The sequence below is a fragment of the Peromyscus californicus genome, unplaced genomic scaffold, assembly GCF_007827085.1.
Source record: "Peromyscus californicus insignis strain IS unplaced genomic scaffold, ASM782708v3 Scaffold_7__1_contigs__length_154581171, whole genome shotgun sequence".
Lineage (NCBI taxonomy): Eukaryota > Metazoa > Chordata > Mammalia > Rodentia > Cricetidae > Peromyscus > Peromyscus californicus.
Window position 1 is genome coordinate 118,965,168 of NW_026294595.1, and position 26,176 is coordinate 118,991,343.

The 26,176-nt window shown below is 46.6% G+C and overlaps 1 protein-coding gene across 6 annotated transcripts in view; it reads right to left on the reverse strand.

The window, feature by feature from the left end:
- Positions 1-26,176, reverse strand: part of Ovol2 (ovo like zinc finger 2) — a 61,028-nt gene that overhangs the window by 29,273 nt on the left and 5,579 nt on the right. For 5 of the 6 annotated variants that reach the window (XR_008214964.1, XR_008214966.1, XR_008214963.1 and 2 more), the window contains exons 3-4: positions 15,241-15,430; positions 3,460-3,975 (exon numbers count right to left, since the gene is read on the reverse strand). Coding sequence is in view for 1 of the 6 variants with exons in the window: in XM_052723535.1 (XP_052579495.1) it covers positions 3,659-3,975; positions 15,241-15,430 (507 nt within the window). In the remaining 5 variants the exon portion in view is untranslated. Of the gene's footprint in view, positions 1-761; positions 3,976-15,240; positions 15,431-26,176 lie in introns of those variants that run through there. The other variant, XM_052723535.1, reaches the window with a different exon arrangement.

Below are 26,176 nucleotides of genomic sequence, written 5' to 3' on the forward strand. Positions count from 1 at the left end.
TCTGAACACTGGCCTCTGCATCAGTTTCCTGTACAACCAAGTCCAAGATGGCCACCCACGGTTATATTGACGTCAGCTAGCATGTATTAGCAACACCCTAGGACATGACAGAGTGAAGCAAGGAGAGAAATTGGGGTCCCTGGTATGCCACACAATTAACTGGGCATCTTTGTAACACAGTTGTCTGATTTTTAGAAAGAATTTGATTATTTTTAAATTGTGTGTGTGTGTGTGTTTAAATAGGTAATGGTGGAGGATAGTTTTGTGGGTGCCAGGGACCAAACTCTAGGCTCCTGCAAGAGCAGCTAGTGTGCTTAACTGCTGAGCCATCTCTCCAACCCGAGCTGTCTGATCTTAGCCATTACACCTGCCCAACATCCGTTTTCCCTTTGGGTCCCATCACCCTGGTTTTCTGCTGGGGAGCCACTTTCTTAGGACTGTAGCTAATCCGCTCACTACACCTGATTTAGGTGCAGTGGGAGCACGTGCCTCAAGTCTAGGCCAAGAGAGTAACATGTCCCAGGGCACAGTGCTGATCCAAAATGGGTCCCAGAACCAAATTTACCATGATCTCAGGTAAAAAGAGACAGTGTCCACTACGCTGCTGTACCGGTGGGATCGAAGTCTGGAGCTGTGGATGGCTATCAGAGCTCCACCTTGGAGCTAGAGTTTTCCTGCCTGGCCCACAGTCAGGACAAATCTCTCTCACCTGCCAGTCCCACAGCCTCTCAGACCCGACCAAGTAAACACAGAGACCTATATTGGTTACAAACTGTATGGCCGTGGCAGGCTTCTTGCTAACTTTCCTTACAGCTTAATTTAATCCATTTTATAAATCTATACCTTGCCACGTGGCTCGTGGCTTACTGGCATCTTCACATGCTGTTTCTCATCGTGGCGGCTGGCAGTGTCTCTCTGACTCAGCCTTCCACTTCCCAGCTTTATTCTCCTCCTTGTCCCGCCTACACTTCCTGCCTGGCCACTGGCCAATCAGTGATTTATTTATTGACCAATCAGCAACACACTTGACATACAGACCATCCCACAGCACCACCTGACCTTCTACAGAGCCACAAAAGGAGGCAAAGAAGCTCAAAGACAGAGGGCAGTGGTGGTACATTACTACCTAGATGCTTGGGAGACTTAGGCAGGATTACAAATTCAAGACCAGCACAGGCCATATTTCTAAAAACACAGAAAAGATGGAAAGATGACAGTGCTGTTACTTGAGCATTATATCTGCCACCCTGAAACTTGAGCTCTTTAAAAATGTTGCTTGTAGAGGGGCAGGGTGTGTAGGTGCCATGGTGTACACATGGAGGTTCAAGGACAATTTGTTGGAGTCAATTCTCTACTATGTGGGTAATAGAGGGTAAACAGTGTGTCTGGCTCAGAGACCCAGAACCTTATGATTTTCAGCCCTGATTCCAGCAGGTCTTTCTGAGGACAGCTTCCTGTCAGCTCTTGGTCATGAAGAAGTATGCAAACTATTGCTAATGCCATTTTAAACTGGGTTTCCATCACTTGCAACTGAGCAAGCTGTCTAATAAAAAAAACTAGCCCTAACGGGAGCATTCCCTTATTCACAGTACCCGTGTGACACCAGAGGCAGTCAGCCACACGCTTGTAGCCAGAGCAGCTCATTTTGTCACATCACTACCTGCATAACTGGGGGAAAGCAAGTCAGCTGCCTTTCACACTCTGTGGCAACAGTTTGTCCTCTGAAGTCAGGGTGGAGCCCTGAGTGAGGGCTGCACCCTGGGCCACATGAAGTCCCAAGTTGAGCCTCTGCCACTGCTGATGCCTTGACCATAGCTGTTCAGCTGTAGCTCTGAAGCTGTAACCCACCCACCTGGTGCTTCAGGGAAGGCGGGACAGACACCCCGGGATCTGCAGATGGCTGATGATCTGAGCATCCTCAGGCATCAGGAGGAGCAATGACCTTCAAAGCCACTCTTCTGACCTTGTGCCTTTCTCTGCATGGTCCCAGTTGAACCTGAAACCTTTCCTCTGCTTTGAAGGAAGAATGAGAAAGAGGCGTTTTGACCAGATCTGAAGATCTGAAGGTCTCTACACTGACTCACAGAAACAGGGTTGCTGACCCATGGGGTGTTTTACAGATGTTCCAGATGACACCTGCATGGTGAGGGGCACCCAGGTTAGTGCCTGGCACATCACTAGTGCTCCACAGAGCTCTCTTCCAGAAGCAAAGCCGGAGTTGGAAGAGAAACGGTAATGTATCTCAAGTGTCCAGGCCTTGGCATGATACCTGCCTCAGAGTACAGAAGAGAAGAAGGGGGAGAAGGTGGAACTCAGGGAAAAGAAAGTGAAGAGAGAGGGCAAGAAGGGGAAGGATGGAGGTACAGAGAGAGGAAATAAGAAAATGGCCATGTCATTCAAAAGTTCCCCTAGACCAGGGAGCTCAGCCAGGGTCTGGGGACAGGACTAGCCAATGAAAGACAAGGAGGACATGCGTCTGATCATCATCTCGTCCCGGTCAATTCAGGGGAAGTAGGCTGTCACACCGGCTGGCAAGGCTTTCTTGGCTAAGGGGCTTCCCAAGGGAGGGTCTGGGCCCTTCCTGCTGCCCAGTGGCCATGGAAACCACCTCCTTACCCACTCAGCTTGCAGCTTCCCTTTTTCCTCTGGTGTCCAAAGGTCGACTCGACTGTTAACCTCTCCTACATTTAGGAATGGAGCTCCAAGGTGAGGAGAGAGGGAGGTATTGCTCAAGGTTGCTGCATTCCCAGTCTGGCACCCTGAAGGAGGCCTGTCCCCTGCCCAGCCTCCCAGCAAGTATGCCTCAACAGGTGTACTTCATGCTTGGGCTAGTTTCTCACGCTCCAGGGTTTGTCACATGCTTCTCCTAGGGTCAGTCTCCAGGGAGGAAGCAGGGCCCTTCACCCAGCAAGTCCTAGCTCGTGAAGCCAAAGACCACAGGACCCCAGACTCACCGAGAGCAGAGAACGATGTGTTGCACCTCAAGGCTCATCTATCCAAGAGCCAGCCTCTCAGTACTGGTTTTATCCCACCAACCAATGATGTGTCCTACCCAACTGACAAGATTTGCCTCCTTAAATCCTCTCCACCAAGACAGAACCATCAACCTCTCTCCGGGTAACGGAGTCCAGTGTCACATAAACCCTCAACAGGATAGCTGAAACTCAACACTATTTTGTTTTTTAAAGAGAAGTTTCACATGAACATTTCATTTATTAAAATAGTTTCTGTAAACTCTTTCAGAAGAATATACATTTTCCTTGCTTGAGAAGCATTTCAAGGCACCATAAGATGATGGTCTCTTTAAGAACACCCCTCTATTCATGTGTGAAAATTCCATCAGAAAAAAAAATACACATAACACACACACACACACACACACACACACACACACACACACACACACACACACACACACACAAGAACCCGTACGTGATTTCAGCCACCACGAAAACAGACCTATGGTACAGGGCCTGTTGTGGCAGAATGACCGACAACTTTGGAGTGCATCTTACTGTTGATGTCCCAAAAGAAGAGGTGAACTGAATACTTGTCACTGAAAAGAACCCATGGAGCAGAGGAGAGGTACACCTCAGAACCTAAAGTCCGGGTAAACGTGGCACCGAGCGTCTCTCCTCCACTTTCTCTCTCTCTCTCTTCACTTTTTTTCCTCCTCTTCACTCAGGGTGGAATTCTCCTGCAGTGGGGACGTCAGCTTGTTCTGCAGAAGGGCCGCCAACTTTTTGGAAGTCTTTTTGAGAAATGTGCTACCCGGATGGGCACTGTTCACATGCAGGTACAGGTCCTCCTGGGTGGGGCCCGTGTAACCACAATCCTCACACACATAAAGCTTGTCCCGGCGCTGCTTGTAGGCATACTGCTGCTGCACACCGTGGATCTTCTTCAGGTGGGACTCCAAGGAACATCGCTGTGTGAAGGCTTTGTAACACACATCACATTTGTAGGGGCGAATGCCTGTAAGAATGAGGGGCAGACACGTCACCAGCTGGTCACAGCCAAGCCCAAGCTTCCCTCCTAGTAAACCATTGAAGCTTCCCATGACCAAGATCCTTGACAATGTGAGTAAGGTAGGGCCAGAACCATCTACAAGGGTCCCGGCATCTACACAAACAACCCTAATACAGGTGGGCACCAATGAGGCAGAGCCCAACACTTGACTCTGGGAGAAAGACTTGTATTCTCCCCACTCATCTGCCTTAATGGTTTCATCTTTTAGTGGCAAGGTAAGCCATGTTTTCATTTTTGGACTGTGGGTTTTTCTGGAAAGAGACACGGAGACAAAGATCCTAGAGTAAGTTTACTGGAGAGGCCATCCCAGGAAGCACGGGTCAGGCAATGAAAGAGAAAGACGTGGAAGGGAGGAAGCCAAGCAGGGTGAATTGTGCTGGACATCACAGGAGGCGGTGCAGAACACACTTACACTGTGCTAAGCATTTCAGGGAACAGACGAAGTGAAGAACTAGCAGTAGGTAGCTGTAGCTCAGCTGGTAAAGGACTGGATCTGGGGCTCAATCCCCAGGACCTATATTTACAAAGCAAGAGATGGGTGTGGTAGCTGTCAGGTCCACAGGAAACTCCATTTGATTAACGTTAAAATTCTGACCTTTAGAAGTCTTAATGTAACAATAGCACAGCGGGAGGGAAAGAAATTTGAAACATTTCTCATTTGCTCAGAACTATGCTTGTAGCCATGCTAAGTGCGAATGTAACTCATTTGCAATGGCACACACCTTTAATCCCAGCACTCAGAGGCAGAGGCAAACAGATACCAGTGAGTTCAAGGCCAGTCTGGGCTACACCATGAAACCCTGTCTACAGTTTCTAGGAATCAATGACAGGTGGATCCCTGGCACTTACTGGCCTGCCAGCCTAGCCTAATTGGCAAGTTCCAAGCCAAGTGAGAGACCCTTTCTCAGAAAAGGGGGCTGTGGGAGGTCGGGGGCACAGTGAGAGGACTCAATGACTAAAGTCGTTAGCCACCAAGGCTGACCAGATGATGCCAGAGTTTGGATACCAGAAATGGTGGAAGGAAAGAACGAAGTGGCTCCCATAAGCTGTCCTCTGACCTCCAAAACTCACACATGGCAAGCACAGGCAGACACAGACAGACAGACAGACAGACAGACACACACACACACACACACACACACACACACACACACACACACACACACACACACGGGGGTGGGGGTAGGGAGAAGATAGAGATCAATAGAGAAGGACACCTGATGTCACTGGCCTACCTCTGGCCACCTCACGCTTGTGCTCACACATAAAGATAACTCAGTGTGTTGTTTTTTAAATGAAATGCTGTGTGCAGTGGTGCCTTATAATCCCAGTTAGAGTGTAGGGGCCACCTGCGCTACTCTATATAGAGAAATTTCATCAGACAGAAGTAGGAGGACATTTAAATCTAAAATCAACATCAGGTTCAGAAGCCCATGTCTGTAATCCCAGGACCTGGGAGGTGGAGACAGAAGGATCAAGAATTCAAGGCCAACCCGAGTCACATGGCTACGTGAGAGAGATCTCAATAATAAATAAACATTTAAAAAAAATCTAAAAAGGTCTCCCTCATCTCATACATGTCTCTTCCCCTAGCTCAGGCAAGAGTTTCTTGAGATTGTTCTGCTTTATACAAAATAAGGAATACATATGTATAGGTACATATTGTTAAATATATTTTTACATGTATTTAATTGCTCTGGACATGGTCTGAACAAGGACTGGGGTTGGTCTGGGGTAAGAGAGCTGCTTGGGGTATCACAGCAAAAATGCTCACCAGTCACCAGAAAGAGTATTGTTAGCCAGTGAGGCAATGCAAGCCTGTAATGCTAGCACGGGCCACACAGTGAGAGGCTGTCTCAAAACCAGACCAAAGAGCAAGCAGACCCCAGGTTCCGATGGGGCAGAGCTGAGAATTGGTCCCTTGTTGTTGCTGAGATAGGGTTTCACCTTGTCACCCTGGCTGGCCTGGAACTCAGAGAGGTCCATCTGCCTCTGCCTCCTGAGGGCTGGGACTAAAGGCGTGCACCAAACTTGGCCTTCATTATGATCTCTTCAAGTGCTGGAGAGATGGCTCGGCAGCTAAGAGAACTGGCTGCTCATCCAGAGGCCTCAGGTTCGGTTCCACCATCCACATACGCAAGAGACCTAAAACCCTCTCCTGGCCTCCATGAGCACCAGACCTGGGCTGTGTGCTACACAGACATACAAGTAGACAAAACACTCCCCACAAAAACAAAACAAACAAACAAAAAACCCAAATACACAAATAAATAAACAACTTTTCCATACACACCTAAAACCTGCTTTGATCCTATTCACACCCCAATGCTATTACCTACTTTTTAATCCTTCCCCATTGCCTTCCTCGTCTCAAATGGTCCACTTTCTACCTTAAAAAAAGCCAGTCGGTGGTGGCACACACCTTTGGTCCCAGCAATTGGGAGGCAGAGGCAGGTAGATCTCTGAGTTTGAGGCCAGCCTGGTTCAACAGAGTGAGTCCAGGACAGCCAGAAACCCTGTCTCAAAAAACAAACAAACAAAACAATAACAAAAAACAAAGCCAAACAAACAAAAACCAACCTAGATTCCACATAAGAGAGAAAACAAATATCTTCCTTTTGAATCACTTATTTCATTTCACAATTCCCAGTTCCATCTTCCCGCAGATGACATAATTTCGCTTTTTTTAACAGCTGTATGATACTCCATTGCATGTATATATGCAAGAAATGAATGCTCCTGGTCCTAGGCATGGAGCTTCCTACTCCAGGAGTGACCTAGACTACACTGGGCCTAGCATGTGCAGAACCATATCAACTTTCCTGTATGTGTTTAACACATAGTCTGCACATATTTTCTATGGGCAGAGCACCCAGCAAGGGCTGAGAAGCCAGGGCTAGGAGATTTTGGGAGCGCTGCACTACCTGGCCAGTAAAGAAAGGGGCTGAGTAGGAGGTTTCTTCCAAGAGGATATAGTGTAGGCGCTGACACGGTTTTTGTTGTTGTTGTTGTTGTTTGTTTGTTTGTTTTGTTTTTCCAGACAGGGTTTCTCTGTGTAGCTTTGCGCCTTTCCTGGATCTCGCTCTGTAGACCAGGCTGGCCTTGAACTCACAAAGATCTGCCTGCCTCTGCCTGCCTCTGCCTTCCGAGTGCTGGGATTAAAGGCGTGGGCCACCACCGCCCGGCTTGACCCTGGTTTTGAGCCTGGGTGCCTCATGATGCAGACACAGGAGACAGACCATAAAAGCTCTAGTTACGACACGTCTAACTTATAAACCTGACCCCTGCCCCAACATTCCTGCTTCCTCTTCTGACTCTGTAATCTCATTCTTGCAGACAGACGTCTTGTCAAAAAAGCTCCTTCCTGGGCTTGGGAATTAGCGCCTCGATCCCGGGGCATGGCTGTTTTCCACTCCTTCAAGGGAGTGAAGGTAGATTGGTGTAAGGGGGATCGATACTAAGTTCCCCTCCCCCACACTGAGACCTCGCCCTTCATCTCACTCTGTAGCAGAAGCCAATCTTGTCCTAGTCAAAAGAACAGGTTGGGAACTGAAAGCACCATCTGTTGCCAGACATAATTAACCTACTGACACCTACCTGAGTAGTTCCAAAGTCCAAGGCCATTGAAAAGCCAGGCACTGCACATCTGCCACTCATTAACGGAGTCCACGGTCAATCTGTTAACCCCTCCGCAGCCCAGTCTCCTCACCCACAAAACGCAGATAGTACTCACACCCAGGGATGGCTGGTCCGAGGATTAACTGGATAGCACAGGCACAGGATCTGACCGGGCAAACACTAAGTATTCAGGAAGCTAGGACCTCAGTGTTTAGAATCCAGCTCAACACAACAGAGACACGCCACACAGGCAGGAATCAGCTGCCATATCCCTAAGTAGTATTTGTCTTTCAACTACACCTTTCTTATGCATTATGTATTTCACAACAACAAAAAAGGATTTTAAAAAAAAACGTGGCTCCTAGGTGACTATTAGAGATGTCCCTCACCGACTGATCTTTTGAATTCTCTATCCTAGGCCTTTATTACCTAGTTCAAAAAAAAAGAAGTTTTTTGGGGGGGCTTAACAAAGAGCTTTGAGTTGTTTATTCCTAACCCTAAGCTGAGTTCATATCCCACATCTCCAGGTAAATCCCTCACTGCTGGAACTTTCTGCCTGCTTCCCTGCCTCAGGTCAAGTGCTCCTTTCCTGACTCTGATCCAACTGTGAACTATAGCAAGAAACTTTGACACTGGCCTCCTTGTGGGAGTAGACAGAGGGCAGGCAGCCTCCCAGGAAGGGAAGCAGGCAATACCTACCCATAAACCCAGGCTGTTCCGGCCCTTTGGCCTAGTAAGCTCACTCATGGGAAGTTACATTAGAGACAGACTCACATTGGTGGGGAAAGGATATACAAGAAAATTCATGGTGGCATTGTCAGAATTAAATAAAACAGAAGGGGATGGGGGCGGAGACAACCTGAAAAAGGAAGCAAGCAGTTCTATTGGGGAGCTAGAAAAGGTCTGTGCCTCTGTGATGGAAATTTTGTCGTGATTTCGTTTAAATGGACAGTGATGAAAAGGAGTAAGGTACATCCACTAGGTAGATACCAAGCGAGGCCCAAGGTCTAGTTCCCATGACAGCAGCTGCATGCCTTAAAAACTTCTAGGAGAAAAACAAAACAAAAAAAACAAAAACAAAAAACAAATGGCAAATCGCTTTCAGAAAGGAACTAGGGTTGTATGGAGGCTTGCTTTTTTAAAATCTTATTTTCAATTTCCCCCACACAAATATATTATCTTTTGGCTGAAAAAAATATAAGTCAAACTAAAAAGGAAACCATCAAGGAGGCAATTCCGCAGGCGCGCTGGGGAGTGGATTCCACGCTTCTTCAGCTAACAACCCTGCCTTAAACTTCTGATCTGCATTTTTCCCAATCCAGTCAATCCTTCTCCTTAGGCTCCAAACAAAGACACCATTGTCTTCTCTGCTTTAGTCAGGCTGCGGTTTGTTTGCCTTCTGGCCTCTCTCAATGTAGCCCCTGATGGCAGATAAGGCAAGAGGGCCCCTGTCTGGTGGGCAGCCCCTCCCCAGCCCTGACCTCAAATTGGAATTCCTCAGGTTCTCTCTATGGAACTCAGTCCACAGGAAAGGCATGAGCCTCTTACTTCATCTGGAGCTCCAAGGTTCTTCTTAGTTTTTTCCCTCTAGCCCAGGTTGGCCTCAAACTCACTGTGTTTGGGGATAACCGTGAAGACCTTGATCCTCCTGCCTCCACTTAGGAGTTTGAGGCCTGCCTGGTCTACATAGTGAGTTCTAGGTCAGCTGGAATTACATGGTGAGAACCTGTCTCAAAAACAAAACAAAATAACAACCACAAAATGTATTTATTTTTATGTGTATGAGCCTACATGTATGTACATGTACCACATGAGTGCAGTGCCTGCAGAAGCCAGAAGGCATCAGATCCCCTAGAGCTGGAGTTACAGATGGTGGTAAGCTACCATGTGGGTGCTGGTAACTGAACCCAGGTCCTCTGCAAGAAAAACAAATGCTCAGTCTGACATTAAATTTCAGTAATCCTCCTGCCTCAGCCTCTGAGTGCTAGGATTATAGGCACGAGCCACCACCCTCTCTCCAAGACTTAGCAGAACCCCACTGATGTGCTTGACCTTGCCAACCAACCATTTATGATAGTGGACACTTGCTACAGCTTTTTACGCCATCTGACGTCTCCAACAGCATAAACATTCATTTTACTGAACAGGAAAATAAAATACTTTCAACAAATACTGTATCTGAACAATGAGGTCGGCACCTCGGGGCATCAAAACGTGTGGCTGTACATGCCCACCAACTCCCAGGTGCTGCGGGTCCTCAAACCCCACTGAGAAGTGTAGGTGTGGGCACTCGGGGCTGTGGAGTCCAGCACGTGTAAGGGTTGGTCAATATTTTTTCACTCACACACACAGCTCTCTCTCCCCCAAACAAATCATTTTTGCCAACAAACAGGCAGCCCCTCTTCGGAAGTAACCTAGCTGGCCTAACTGTAGAACATTCGAAAGAACGAGCTATAAAAACAGATCTGTGGTATTCTTCTCAGGCTGTGAACCGAACAAGCATGGTTTGTTCCTTTAATTGCTCAGGGCTCCTCTGTCTGTTCTGATGTAGGTGAGTCTGGCTTCTGTGATCCTGTCCCTGACACCAGACAAAAGCGGTCATCTCTGTCAAGTACACAGAAGACAGTGTTGGCTTCCCACCCAGACTTACTTCTTGGCTGACAAGTAGCCCCAGTGGCTGTGTGAGCTGGGGGCTAACAGCTCCTGGGTGTCCCCTTCTCCAAGGATTGAGCACTAACTAGCAACTAACTTTCCCAATGCCCAGGAGTGAAAAAGTCTTCAGCTTTGTCTAATTGAAGTGGGTACAGAAAGGCCAGCCCTCCACAAGCCTGTGGACAGGACAGCACTGAGGCATCCTTCAAACCCCAGAGCCGTCTGGGATAGGGCTGAGGCTAGCACATTTTTCTCTTTCCCACTTGCCTTCACTGCTTGACAAGTTCCTCCCAGGAGCCCTCCTTCATAAATCGTTTTAATACAGAGCTGCTTCCAGGGCGCAGGATCCAAGACTGTTTAGAACGACAACTGCCACTCATTTTTTTGTTGTTGTTAATTCTGGTGTTTGTTTGTTTGTTTGTTTTTGGGGGGATTGTTTGTTGCTTATCTAGAACTCACGATGTAGCCCAGGCTGGCCTACAGCTCACAACCCTCCTCTCTTCACCTCCCTAGTGATTACAGGCATGTATCACCACGGCCAGCTACTGACACATTTTTTTAAAAAAAATGTGATGGAGGCTTTCCTCTGCATCACCGGGTTTATTCCAGTGAGCCATCATCTGGACCGTACCCTCACTCTCTAGCCCGGTCACACACACAAACCATGGAGAGACCGAGACACGGTCACGGAAAGAGAACCCTGTAGTTACTTTTTTCTTGGTGAAGCCATACTCCGCCCCCCTCCCCCAATTAAAAAAAAAAAAAGAATTCCTAATCTTTTCTTTCATCTGCTTGGATATTAATGTAAGACATTTTCAGGTTCTGGTTTCCCTGAACCTTTTTCAGAAAGTTTCCTTTGTATTCTGAGTCTTTCCTTAGATTGCCCTCCCCAGTTTCCAGAATGAAAAGAGATGCAGTTGGTGGTGGGTGAGAGGCAAGGTTAGCGCCGATTGTCCGTTCCTGTCTTTGCCAAACTTACCAACATTGCTAACCATTCTCTAATGGAGGTTCCTAGCATTCCAGCTAGGTTTTTAAAACGCTAAGGCTTGGTCCTTTTGGACTCCATGCAAACATATCCCTCACTTAGCCGCCCGTCTGCTGTATTTGTTTTTTTTTTTTTTTTTTTTTTTTTTTTTTTTTTGGTTTTTCGAGACAGGGTTTCTCTGTGTAGCTTTGCGCCTTTCCTGGAACTCGCTTTGGAGACCAGGCTGGCCTCGAACTCACAGAGATCCGCCTGGCTCTGCCTCCCGAGTGCTGGGATTAAAGGCGTGCGCCACCACCGCCCGGCTGTCTGCTGTATTTGTGTTGAGTGTCTGTATCTTTGTTTCTGACCTAAATATACTTAGAATAGTCAATAGCTGAACTGTGATGTTCACAGCTCAACCAGAGGCAAAGAACAAATTCCCGCTAAATTCTAGGATGATCTTTTGGAGTCGGTGAGATTGGATCACATGAACTAACACATCTGAGAACTTTCAAATGTGGTTTTTGTAGTGAAATCACGCCTATGGCAAAGCCCAGGAGACAATCATAGATAGCCTGGCCTCCTCCTCCTCTAGCCCCTAGCATCCATCGCTGCCTGCCGAGGTCAACGATGACTCATGCTTATCACCAGCTAAGACCAATGTAAGCCCCCAGCTTTATGGTCTTTTGAGGCATACCTCCAACCAGAAAGGAAGGCTGGCCATGGAAATGGGTTCAAGTCATTTTCACAGTGCTACTCACTGATTACTTTGAAGGCAAAAGTTATAATTAAAATTCTAGAAATGTCTACCCATCAATTTCAATTATTATAGTGCTGTCCAATAAAAATTAAGAGGCACACCACTTTAAAATTTAGAAATTTCTAGAAGGAGCCAGGTACAGTGACATGCACTTTGAACTCCAGTACTCAGCAGGCTAAAGCAGGAGAATGTAGAGTTCAAGGCCAGCCTACGCTACAGGAGACGCTGTCTCAAAACATAAATAAGCAAACAAACAAATAAATAGAAAGAAACAGGTAAGATTCTTTCTTTCTTTCTTTCTTTCTTTCTTTCTTTTCTTTTCTTTTTCTTTTTGAAACAGGGTCTCACTGTATTTCCCTGACTAGCTTAGGACTCCATATGTTGACCAGGTTGTCCTAGAACTCACTGAGATCCTCCTGCCTCTGCCCCCTGAGTACTGGGACTAAAGAGATTATCTTCAATGAATCATTTTAAACTTTAAAATTTGAGACTGTTTTTCTTACTAAGTCTTCCAAATCCAGTGTCTTAAACCACATCTAGTTGTTACTCGTCCCAAGGCACGGAGGGGCTCAGCAGCCACGGCCAGTGGCTGTGGTCCGGACTGGTGTGGCCCCAGATTTCCACCTCTGGAGGTGCCTGTCAATCACTAGAACTGCTGGTTCACAACTGCCCAGGGCTCAAGTGAGTTCAAGGCCAGTCTGGCCAACTTAGTGAGACCCTTCTCGAAATAAAAAGTTAACAGTGCTAGGATTACAGGCTCGGTGTTAGAGAACTTGCCCAGCGTGTTCAAGGCCCTAGATTCAATTTCCAGTATATATAAATAAATTAATGAATTAGTCTTTAGAGACTGAAAAAAGCCTGCAGCCAGATTCGAAGGGGGTACAGATCCCATTTATATCATATATTAAAGTTAAAAAACGGTCATATATTAATTAGAAGTCCTGAACCCCCTTGGAAAGCAGATTACTGGGAGAGGGTAATGACTTCTAGGTCTAGAAATAGTCTGATTTTTTTTTTTAAACTTGATTTTAATTGCATGCATCTAGGCCTAAGGACTTGTAATTTATGCATTTTCTAGATATGTAATTTGGGGGTGTGTGTGTGTGTGTGTGTGTGTGTTTGGTTTTTTTTCTGAGACAGAGTTTCTCTGTGTAGCCCTGCACCCTAGAACTTGCTCTGCAGACCAGGCTGGCCTCGAATTCACACAGATCCACCTGCCTCTGCCTCCCAAGTGCTGGGACTGAAGGCCTGCACCACCACCACGACTTGGTTATGTCATTTCAATGAAAAGTTCAGTTTAGGCCGGGCAGTGGTGGCACATGCCTTTAATCCCAGCACTCAGGTGGCAGAGGCAGGCGGATCTCTATGAGTTCAAGGCCAGCCTGGGAGCCTGTTCCAGGACAGGTACCAAAACTACACAGAGAAACCCTGTCTCAAAAAAACAAAAAAAGAAAGAAAGAAAGAAAAAAGAAAAGAAAAGTTTAGAAAAAAATAATTTTTTCTAGAGGGAAGGTATAGCCAGGCTTGGTGGCAAATGACTTTAATCCCAACACTCCAGAGGCAGAGGCAGGTGGATCTCTGAGTTCGAGGCCAGTCTTGTCTATAGAGTGAATTCCAGGACAGCCAGAGATACACAGAGAAACCCTGTCCCACCCCCCACCCCCGCCACACACACACACACACACACACACACACACACACACACACAAAAACAAACCCCCAAAAGAAAAGTATCTTTTGTAGACCACCTCACTTTGTAAAGAGGGGGACACTCTTGCCAGGCCAGGGAGGCAGCTCATGTCACCACTCTAAGAAAAATAAAGCATAAGAATTAGGAAAGAAAATGGAATAGACAGGATCTAAGAAGGTCCCTGGGTGAGACTGAAGAGCTGAAATCTGTCTAGTGGGAGAACCCTAAATTCTGAAAGAATTTGAGGGATGGGGGCTATGTACACAGTGTGAGAGGCTATTGGGAAGGTGGCTGGTGGGTCAGGACAGTACTTAATACTTTAAGATGGATTGTGTTTGCCTGGCAGTGGTGGTGCACACTTTTAGTCCCAGCACTCAAGAGGCAGAGGGAAGCGGATCTGTGTGAGTTCAAGGCCAGCCTGGTCTATAGACCAAGTTCCAGGACAGCCAGGGATACACACAGAGAAACCCTGTTTCAGGAGGAAAAAAAAAATGATGGGTCATGTTTAAATGGGATGAGATGGGATGGCATTGATGGAAATTTGATGACAAGACCCACATAGCAAGAGGCCTCACATGAAATGGAGGTGTCTGTATCTACTCTACCTGGAGTTGCAGAATTTTGAGCAGAGAAGTGGCATCCTGACAATTTTCCTTCAGGACTTACTGGGCCAAAGGTATAAACTGGGCCTCAAGTGGAGAAGCCTAGAGGCCAGATGTGCCTAAGGTAAAACTAATGAAGCTTGTGACCAATGAGCAGGTTTTGGACTGAGGCAAAAGGTCATCCCCCAGACTCTCTGAAACACACAAGAGGAGGTCTCCGATCCAGACTGCCGGAGTTGGAAAATGGGCTCAGGGTAGTTCAGTGGTGGAGTGCTTGTTTAGCATGTGCAAGGCCTTAGGTTCCATCCCTTGCATTTAAAAAAAAAGAGAGAGGAGGAAGAAGAAAAGTTGGGAGGCCAAGGAAGAGGCCCCGAGGAAGCTCAGGGCAGCTGTTCTGCTGCCTCAGGAGGATCAGGAGCCCTGAGTCAGGCTTACTTTAGGAGGTTAGCCAGGCACAGCGGTGCACATCTGTGATCCCTGCACTTGGGAAGCACAGGAAGGAGGACAGAGAGTTCATGACCAGGCCTTATCTTAAAAAACCAAAACCAAAACCAAACCAATGACAGCAAGAGTCAAATAAGAGGCCCAAAAGGTTTGAAGCTGGTCCTAAGCATCCCATTCTGCAGCCAGACTACGGGGGCTGCGTTACAGTAGAGACTTCCTGCGTTAGCCTCCCTCGAACCTGTACATCATGTCCATCTTACAGGAGCAAGATCAGACCATGAGAGGTGGCCTGCATGTCCCGGGTGACAAGGCTGGCAGGTGGCAGAGTCAGGGGGTGAACTCAGCTGGGATAGCCCCAAATGCCTCATCCTGGGTCCATCCTGCTCCACACTGCAAACTTATTTCTTGCGTCGGGGTGGGGTTGGGGGTGGGGGTGGGAGTGGACAGACCAGAAGTGAGCAAGTCACGTGTGCAGCCTCACCTGTATGTGTGCGTACATGCCTCTTTAGGTCGAAGGTGTCGTTGAAGCCCTTGCCGCAGAAGGTGCACAGGTGCCTCTTTACCTGGTTGTGGCACTTGAGGTGACGGTTGAGCATGCGCTGCAGGCGGAAGCTCTTGCCACACAGTTCACAGTTGTGAATCACGGAGTCATTGCACGTGCCTGTGGTAAACTGGGAGCAGAGAGAGAGAGTGTGTGTGTGAGATCACAGGGGCTCCCTTGGGAACCCGGCCATGAGTTCTCTCAAGGCTGAGCCTGACTATGGCTTCTGTTCCCTCTAAGCAGGCTCAGCTTTGGGAAAGGTATGAAGACACTGGTCCTGGGAAATGTTTTTGCACAGCATCCTGCCTTTCTCCCTCCAGCAGATCTCTGATTCCTATCTCTGCACGGTCTTACAGCAGCTTTTTTGTTGTTTTTCAAGACAATAAAAGTCCCGGGTGTCCTGAAACTCTCTGTGTAGACCAGGCTGCCCTCAAACTCACAGAGATCCGACTGCCTATGCCTCCTGAGTGCTGGAATTAAAGGCATTTTACAGCAGCCTTTTAACAAGGCACGGACATGTGATCACCTGACTGATGAAAAAGACATCCCCTTAAGGGAGAAGAGAGGATCCCAGTAGCTAGAGCCCCAGCAGCCACCTGGACCATGAGGAAGAAGCAAATGCTGAGGACGGAGGAACAGAAGAAGGAAGGGGTCTGGGTCCTGCTGTCAATGGTTTCCAAAGACAGCACAGTCAACTCTTTTTTCTGTGCCCCTGAGTACTGTTCCAGACACCAAGAAATAGAAACAGGGCTGGAGAGATGGTTCAGCGAATAAAGGCACTTGCTGCCAACCTTGATGACAAAGATTGGTGACCCAAATTCAATCCCTGGGACCAACATGGTGGAAGTAAAGAGCCAATTCCCGAAAGCTGTCACACACTGTAGCATAACCACGCACAATAAATAAACGTAATTCAAAATTTTAAAAAGAAGTAGGGGAAAGATGGAGATGATTTCTCTTCCTCTGAACCTGGGCAGGGCTCATGACTAATGGAGAGCAGAAATAATGTGTTAATTCTGGGATACGGGACACCTGGAAGCTTCATTGCCTCATTCTCAGAAGCCATGTCTGAAGCCAAGGAAGCGCAAGCTAGTCATGTGGAGAGCCAGAACCCCATGCAGGGGCACCACGGGGCTAGCTCTGCATAGGTGGATCTTCCAACCTAACCCAGGGTCACCACCACCTAGCCGACTGGCCCCGGACAATGCCATTCAGGTGAGAACTGCCTAGCTGGGCCACGCCCCAGGTCCAGACACCCAAATTGTGCACAAATAAAATCATCACTTGGGAAAAGTGACTCGGCCAGGATTCCAGAGCTTTATTATCAGTGAGAGCACGACAGAATTCCAGCCTCCGGACTGTCCCCATCCCCAGTGCAGGATTCTCTCAGCGACATTTGTTGTCTCCCTGGACAAACACTGGATTGACCCTCTGTGGGATGTGAAACACCACACCTGATATGCTCAAAGGTCAGATGTGCCACCAGGTCAGGTCCTGTAGGTGGTTCATTTGCTCTGCCAGAACTATCTATAAGAAGCCCAAGGACTGGAGCATCAGGGCACTCACCTCCACGTGCAGGTCCTGTGGGTATCCTTGGTACTACCAAAATTAAATAAATAGCTGGGTGGTGGGGGATATACCTTTAATCCCAGTACTTGGGAGCCAGAGGCAGGCAGATCTCTGAGTTCTAGGCCAGCCTGGTCTACAGAGTGAATTCTAGGACAGCCAGGGCTACACAGAGACACCCTGCCTCAACTAACTAACTAACTAACTAAATGGATGAATGAATAAATGAATAAATGGGGGGGGGTAGTGGAGCGGAAGGCAGGAAGAGGAAAAAGAAATGAGGCTAGGCACTAATCCTTGGAGTTCAGTCATCCTTGGCACACAGAGATTGGTAATAGGATCCTCTGCAGATACTAAATGCTTCAGGTGTTCAGGCCCCTGATCTGAAACACTGTGGCTTTGGACCCAGTATGCATATCATATACAGCTGCATGACCTAAACAGATGTCTATAGAACCTTGTACCGATGTAAACTCTATGTGACTAGTGTCAGGCTGTACTATTTAAGGAATAAGGACAAGAGACAAGAAAAAGATCTGGACATGTTTAGCATAGACACTGTGTTCTTTTCAAATGGTTGAATCCACAGGATGTGGAAGCCATGGGTATAGAGGGCTGCCTGTATGTACTTCACTGCCCTTTATTCCAGAGAGCATATTGCATTTATGCTTCTAAGAGTTCATGTGGACTCCTCCATTCAAGGCCTTAAGGACAGTCAGCACATGTCCACTCACACCGCTGCCTCCCATTCCTCCATGCCTGAGGGCAGCACACAGTGTGCCGGGCAGCCGGGAGCAAGTAGTAGGATGCCAAAGAGGCTGTAGGATTGCAGGACAGGGTTTCCTAGGCAGTTTCCTCTTTTATTCATTCTCACTGGTTCAGAGCTTAATTTGTCTGAATTAGCACTGAAGTGACTGATGGGCCCTATGGTCAAAGCACCACTACCAAAGTGGCTTTTTCCCAAAAAGACGCCATAGTGGCTGGGATGTGGAACACCAAAGGAGAGGGCTGCAGAGACACTGTCAAGCAGAAATGAGAGGGGATAAGAAAATGGTGGGGGGGGTGGGGTGAGGATTTAGTTCAGAGGTAAAGTGCTTGCCTAGTAAGCGCAAGGCCCTGGGTTCGGTCCTCAGCTCCAGAAAAAAAAAAAAAGAAAGAAAGAAAGAAAAAGAAAATGGTGGGAAATAACAATCTGTGTCTGGTTCAGTGTGAGCTGCCAGGCCTGGGAAAGCAGTTACTAGACTGTGGAAAAGGGCAGTGTCTACCTTGGGGACCAAATGGGTGGGATCTATTCCAAAGGCAAGAGAGAGCCCTGGAAGACAAAGGAGGAAAGACTAAGTGAGGCCCACTGAGAACTCTAGGCTTCTGAATGACAAGTCTACAGAGGGCAAAGGTCACCTGACTACGTAAGGAACTCTCAATCAAGACAGAGACAACTGAAGTGTGGTAGTATACTCCTTATTCTCAGCTCTCGGGAGGCAGAGGCAGGCAGGTCTCTGAGTCTGAGGGCAGCCTAGTCTACATAGTGAGTTCCAGGAGTCTCAAAAAAAATATAAAAATAAATAAAAAAAGAGTTGGCTGGAGAGATGCCTCAGGGATGTTAAGAGCACCTGTTGCTCTTCCAGAGAAAGGTCTCAGCACCCACGTGGTAGCTTACAACTGCCTGTAACACCAGTTCCAAGGGATCTAATACCTTCTTCTGACCTCCTTGAGCACCAGGCACACACATGATATATGTACATACATGCAGCAAAACATTCATAAAACAAATAAATCCTAATTTTTTTAAAAGAGAGACAACTGGCTAAGGATCACTGCCAATAACTAGTTCCTGCTGTATTATATCACTCCTCATAAGGGAAGGGGTATTTGGTTTGTGGGGGTATTTCATGTGTGGTGCTTTAAAAATTCGTTCTAAGCCAGGCAGTGGTGGCGCAGGCCTTTAATCCCAGCAGGCCTTTAATCAAGAGGCAGAGGCAGGCAGATCTCTGTGTGAGTTCAAGGCCAGCCTGGTCTACAGAGAAAGTTCCAGGACAGCCAGGACTGCTTCACAGATAAAATCTGTCTTGAAAAAGCAAAATAAAATAAATAAAAATTTGGTCTATAATAGCAAGAGATTGGACACTAGCTGACTGTCTATTAGCACAGGCGTCAAAGGAAATGATGGGAGTACCAAGCGGTCCAGTGGGGACATCTGGCTGCAACCTCCAGAGAAAGCCGGCAAGAACTATCCAGCCAGTCCACAGACATAGAAAATATGATATACATTATTTTAGCTACTAAATTTGGGGTTGCTTGCACCGAAGAAACGGAATAACAAAAACAGTAACCGTGGGCTGGAGAGATGGCTCAGCAGTTAAGAACATTTACTGCTTTTGCAGAAGACCTGAGTTCAGTTCCCAGCACCCATGCATGACAGGTGACTCCAGCTCCAGGGTATCCGACACTGTCTTCTGGCCTGAGGGCACCTGCACTCATGTGCACACCACCCTCAGCTGCACATAATTGGAAATAAATTGACCAGAGAGATAGCTTGGTGGTTAAGAGCATTGGTTGCTCTTCCAGAGGACTTGGGTTTAATTTCCAGTACTCACATAGTAGCTCACAACTGTCTGTAACTCCAGTTTCAGGGGATCCAGGACCCTTTGCTGGTCTATATGAGTACCAGGCACTTACATGGTACACAGACAGCCATGCAGCATAAATTCCTCTACACATAAAATACATTTAAAAAAATAAATAAATCAAAATAAAATCCTAAAAATCAGTAACAAACAGATTTTTTTCCAGAATATATCAGCTTTGTCATACTGCTTGCATTATTTTCCTTGTTAATTTTGGAACTGGAGATGGAACCCAGAGCTTTTGTACATTAAGAACATAGTCTTATCACACAGTTGCATCCCCAGCCCCAAGGTGCCATTTCTCAGTCCCTCTCCCATGACACAGACCACATGATTCCTGGACCAGTTCTCCCTCCCCAGGTCCTGTGTCTGCTGTCTGGGCTATCTTCATTATGCTCACACAGGTAGACAACTAACATCCTCTCTCTTCAGTGTTCAAAGCAGAGGTATCCAGTCTGATTTCTTTACTCAGTTCTACAAGTAATAAGTTACATCATGAACCAAAACTTAGACCAAAATTACATCTTACCCACGTTAATTATAAAATGACTGTGGCAGACCGGGGAGCTAGCTCTCACTAAGCGAAGTGCTGACAAGCATGAAGACTTACTTAGATGCTCAGAACACCTAAAAAGACAGATGGAGTGGTGTACGGTTGAATCCCAGAGCTGAGGAGACACAGAGGAGGATTCCTCGGGTAGGCAGTCTAGCCTCACTGGTGACCTCCAGAACAGGGAGAGACCCTATATATCAGAGAAGGTAGATGGTATCTCTGAAGATGACACCTGGGGTTTCCTCTGACCTCCACAGGCTGCACCAACACTTACATGAACACGCTTGTACCACCCCCACATATTCCCAATAAACAATCATAGAAGATAGAGAGGCAAGAAATGCCAAGAAATTGAATAAATATTTAGCTCTGATCATCTGTATGATATGAAATGCCATTTGATATCCTGGGTCATGCCAGGCGTGGTGGCACATGCTTTTAATCCCACCACTTGGAAGGCAGAGTCAGGGGGATTTCTGAGTTCAAGGCCAGCCTGATCTGTATATACAATGAGTTCCAGGACAACAAGGGCTACACAGAAAACTCTGTCTTGAAAAACCAAAATCAAAACCCCGGATCACAGTTCCTCTACGTGTAAACATACTAAGTGGTACCACACAGTCCCCTCAGGAGTGTGAGAAACTAAGACCAGAGCCGGTTTTCCAGCTCCCCAAATTCAACACGTGCTCCACTTCCCACAATCCGAGAATGTAAGCAAGTAATTTAACTCCTCTAAGCCTTAATTTCATCACCCATAGAATATGAATAATGGTATTTGCCTCTTGGGAGTAAATTAAAGAATTAAAGAAAAGAAAGCTACTTATTTAAAAAAAAAAAAAAAACACAACAAAAGTAAGTCTTATGACACTTAGAGCAGTTCCAAATTTCTATAATGCTAAAACAAAAGTAACCGAGGGCGGGCGAGAGAGATGGCTCAAAGGATAGTGATGCTTGTAGCCAAGGCTGGTGACTTCTGAGTTTGATCTATGGAATCAATATGGTGAACGGCAGAAGAAGAACCAACTCCCGCAAGACATTTCCTGACATACACACACACACACACACACCCAACACACACACACTTTAACCACGGCAAGAAAACATACACACACAAAGATAATTGGTCAAAATTCCCTGTTCCTTAATCTGCTTTTCAATTTTGCTCTCTCTGATGGGAGAGAGAAATCACCTTTAGTGTGAGCCATAAGCCCCGTGTCCTTCACCCAAAATTCTGTAATCCAAAAAGCTGTGTCCACTGACCTTCTTTCCTGCCTTCCGGTAGAATCTGACCCCAGCAATGTGGAAGTAAACATAGACTCTGTTCCCCTCAGGGTCAGTATCATTCCTTCTTAAAAAGGATTTGATTATTAAAAAACCTTTTTAGCCGGGCGTGGTGGTGCATGCCTGCCTTTAATCCCAGCACTCCAGGAGGCAGAGGCAGGTGGATCTCTGTGAGTTCCAGGCCAGCCTGGTCTACAAAGTGAGTTCTAGGACAGTCAGGGTTACACAGAGAAACCCTGTCTCAAAAAAACAAAACAACAACAACAAAAAAAAACTTTTTAGATTTAATTTTTAGTCTACGTTTATGGATGTTTTGCCCGCATATATGTATGTGCACCACATGAGCATCTGGTACTCTTGAAGAGAAGAAGAGTACAGAAGAGGGCATCACATCCCCTGGAAGTGGAGTCATCGAAGGTTAGAAGTCACTTTGTGGATGCTGGGAGCTGAACCTGGGTCCTCTGCAAGGGAAATGAGTGCTCTCAACGATCGACCGAGCCATCTCTCCAGCCCCCCTACAGAAGTTACTCATGTGTTTAACTACCGGGTGCTGTTTCAGGTCTTCCAGGGGGAGATCTTATGGAAATGCTCCCTGGTCTCACCTTATCTGAAGTCAACACTTTGCCAGGGCTTATTAGTGAAGGAGAGAAACTACCACAGAGGCTGGGAAATGACATCAGCCTGGAAATTAATTCAGAGCAAGATAAAGAGAGGATGAGCGATTCGCCAAGCCTGGGACTTGGCTTGTCTCTGCTCACAGCCCTGTTCTCTGTTGGATCTCAGCTTTCATTTAATAAAAGAAGCCAAATTCCAACTAAGTTCTGAAAAGCAGGCCTCTGTGGCCAAAAACAAAACAAAATACAACAACAACAAAAAAAACCAACCCACAACAAACCAATCATTGTGTGAGGACTTCTGGAAGTGTCCGCAGCATCCAGGGAGGCAAGGACCCAAGCTGGATCTGACACCGACTTCCCAGGTGTCTAAGATCATTGCCTGCCAAACTGCTAAGGGAAAACCCACTCAGAAGGGACAGCCCTTTATGTTCTTGTGATGCTTCCACAGACCTGGCCACTAAATGAATGCCCCTCTATCCGCAGGAGAATCCTGAGTCCACAGATACTCTCTGGTGACCATTTGGGGGCCACTGTCATATGTGTTAGCTACACCCACCTGCTCAAAACATGCTAAATACATTTCTCCAACTCCTTTGGTCCTCCTGGGTCCATGTACCATTCATTACCTAAGGCTCCTCAACTTCTGCACATGACAGAATGGAGCACCTCCTCAAAGGAAGAGATGATAAAGAGAATGTCTCATTAGCCAGAAGTGGAGCTAGAGAGATGAGATGGTTCACCAGTTAAGAGCACTTACTGTTCTTGCAGAAACTCAAGATTCAGTTCCTAGCACCTACAACTAACTGCCTGTAACTCCAATCCCAGATGATACAATGTCCTCTTCTGACCTTGGTGGGCACCTGCACACACATCGTGCACATAAACTCACACAGGCACACACACATACACATAAATAAAAATAAGCAAATAAATAAGCCAGCCTTGTAGATAACAAGTAAGTAAGAAACCAAAACATGCCCAGCGGTGGTGGCGCACACCTTTAATCCTAGTACTTGGGAGGCAGAAGCAGGCAGATCTCTGTGAGTTCAAGGCCAGCTGAGTGAGCTCCAGGACACCCAGGGCTACACAGAGAAACCCTGTCTAGAAAAAACAAACAAACAAAAATAAGACTCAAGGAAATGGGACTGACCTGTGGAGATATGGCTTATAGACGCCAAGTTGAGATTTTGAATGTCTATTCCCCCAAATTTCTGTGCCTACATTTTCCTCAAGACAAGGATATAGATCTGGCCATTTCTTATCTCATATCATGGTAAGGAATACTCTCCATAGTCCTTAATCTAAGACTCAATAAAGGCTCAAGTGTCAGAGCTTCATGTTGACTATGGCAAGGCACTACTGTAACACTGAAATGATGCTTGTATTGAGCATAGCCACTAGCAACTATCAGGAACTTAGCGAAAACTCTCTGGTTCCACAGTTCTTCCCCTGAAAGGGAGTCTGGGCCATAGAAAATCCCCATAGTTTATCCTCCAAATCTTCATTCATAAAGGAAACCAAGTCTTCATGTTGGGTTTTTTGTTTTTTGTTTTTTTGTTTGTTTGTTTGTTTTTGATTTTGTTACCTTTTTTTTTCCAAGACAGGGTCTCACTGTGTAGCTCTAGTTGTCCTGGAACTTACTATGTATATCAGGTTGGCCTCAAACACACACACACACAGATCCGCCTGCCTATGTCTGCCTCTCAAGTGCCTGGATTAAAGGTGTGTACCACTGCGCCCAGCTGTGGGTTTTTCTTTCTTGTTTTTCGAGACAGGGTTTCTCTGTGTAGCTTTGCGCCTTTCCTGGAACTCACTTGGTAGCCCAGGCTGGCCTCGAACTCACAGAGATCCGCCTGGCTCTGCCTCCCGAGTGCTGGGATTAAAGGCGTGTGCCACCACCGCCCGGCCTCTTTCTTTTTTTTTTTTTTTTGAAACGTAGTTGTGTGGTTCCACAGTTTGGCTTGCCAGAAACTACTGTCCTCGGCTCCCCAGTTGCTGGGACTATCGGTGTGCATAACCACACCAAGCAGGCATCAAGCATCCTTCTCCCCTTCCTAACAAACTATCCCTATGAAACCAAACAGAATGTGAGGGAAAATCTGTCTCTACCAAAATATGCCATCTTGCCAGGTGGTGGTGGGATCCTAGCACTCGGGAGGCAGAGGCAGGTCAATCTCTGTGAGTTCGAGGCCAGCCTGGTTTACATGTTAATTCCACGGTAGCCAAGGCTACACAGAGAAACCCTATCTCAAAAAACCTAAAAACAAAAAAAACAACAAAGAAATATGTCTTCTGAAAGTCTCCTAGGGTATGGCTTAGTGGGAAAGCATGTGATTAGCATGAGCAAGGCCTCAAGGTCAATACTGGCCACAGCTAACTGATGAACAGAACTGGAATATCACTATTTTGCAATACCAAAATATTTATGCCCTAAGCACCAACAGCTCCTATCACCACAGAAAGGTAACAAGCATGCACTGCCTCTTTAGAGAACCCAACCCTTCACCCTCTCACACACACTGTGACATAGTCAAGCCAAAACCAAATAACTGATCAAGGATACAGAGCAGTGCTGTCCCATATAGCTTTCTATGATGGGAAATCTTCATCCGGAACTGGCCAATTCAGCAGCACTATGGACTTTCGCTTTTAATCCTATGTGACTTAAGCTACATGTGACAAGGACTACCCTAACCTGTTGGATGATGTACCCTTATCCCTAAAATCCACTTGGAGTTAATAGAGACTGAGAAACACCCAAGGTGACTGACTGAGCAAAATCCAGATTGTTGGGACCTCTACAAAGCGAATGACCCACTGCTCCAACAATTAGCTTGCAAGTACATAAAAAAGGGGAGGAAAAAATATGTAAATTAAAAGCAACTAAAGGCCATGCCAAATGTCAATCACAGTGTGTGGACATTACGTGGACCTGATTAAACAAACTGGAGGAGGAGAGTAGGCATTTACAAGCCATTTAACAATGTGAACACATAATTCAAGTGGGTGTGATTGGGGCACATTTGGAACCACTTATAATTGAAATACAGTCAGTCATTGCTTAATGATGGATCCATTCCGAGAAAGCTGGGTTAGGCAATTTTACCATTGCACGGACATTACAGAGTGTATTTACACAAGCTGAGCCGGCTAAGACGTCACCCAGCATTATAATTTTACAGGATCACAGATCTATGTGTGGCCCGTAGTTATGTAGAACATGACTAGTATATCTGGAAACTGCTTCAGAGTCTTGTATGGGAAGGTGGGGGATAGAAGCCAGTAAGGATGGACTGAGACCAAGTGACAGATGCTTATTCTTTTGTCTTTGAAACTCTTCATAATTAAAATTGTAGGGAAAAAGGACACATATTTGACACATACGGTCACCACCCACTAGAGAGCCAAGTGAAAGGTGGACCACTTTTCTTTTTTATTGAGACAAGGTCTCACTGTGTATCCCTGGCTGACCTGAAACTGCATATGTAGACCAGGGTGCCTTTGAACCCACAAAGATCTGCCTGCCTCTGCCTCCAGTGCTGAGATCAAAGGCGGTCGCCACCAAGCCTGGCTGTACTTCTTCAGAACTCACAAGGGAGGGGAAGGCCAAAGGAAAAGAGAACACATTAGGATGGGGTAAGAACAGAAATTCGCCTGCTAGTTCCTACTTGCACCAGGGACCTGCCAGCCATAGTGAGTCAACTCACAGAGTTCACTTTAGATTACTTAGACTTAGAAGACTTAGAGACAGAAGGCACCTGCATTTCCAGGGTTTGTCCAGCCCACAGTTAGAGATCTGCAAATGAGGTCCTTGATTGGACCCAGATGTATGTATCTCCCCACCACAACCTGTTTTTTAAATTACAGAAGTCTTAGTCTTAAAGAGATCACGTCACAACCTGCCCCAAAGCCCACAATGGAAGGTCAGACAAGCAGGGATGAACTACATCTTCCCAACCTGGTTCCAATCCTTCTTCCCAGACGCACTCACCACAGCCAACCAGGCTGTCAAACCCCAGGTTCCTGCTGCAGGGCAGGGCATTAACAAAACCTTCACCAAGGGGCTGTCGGCTGACTTCCTGTTGGGCAGTTTGTGATGGCACAAGAGTGCTAATGGTTCCCCACTCATTTTTTTTTTCATGTAACTCACACAGTTCTTCACAGTGAGGCTTTGAGGAGCAAGATGTTCCCAGTCAAGTCTTCCCTTCTCAGAAGCCTTCCAAAGCTGCTCCTCT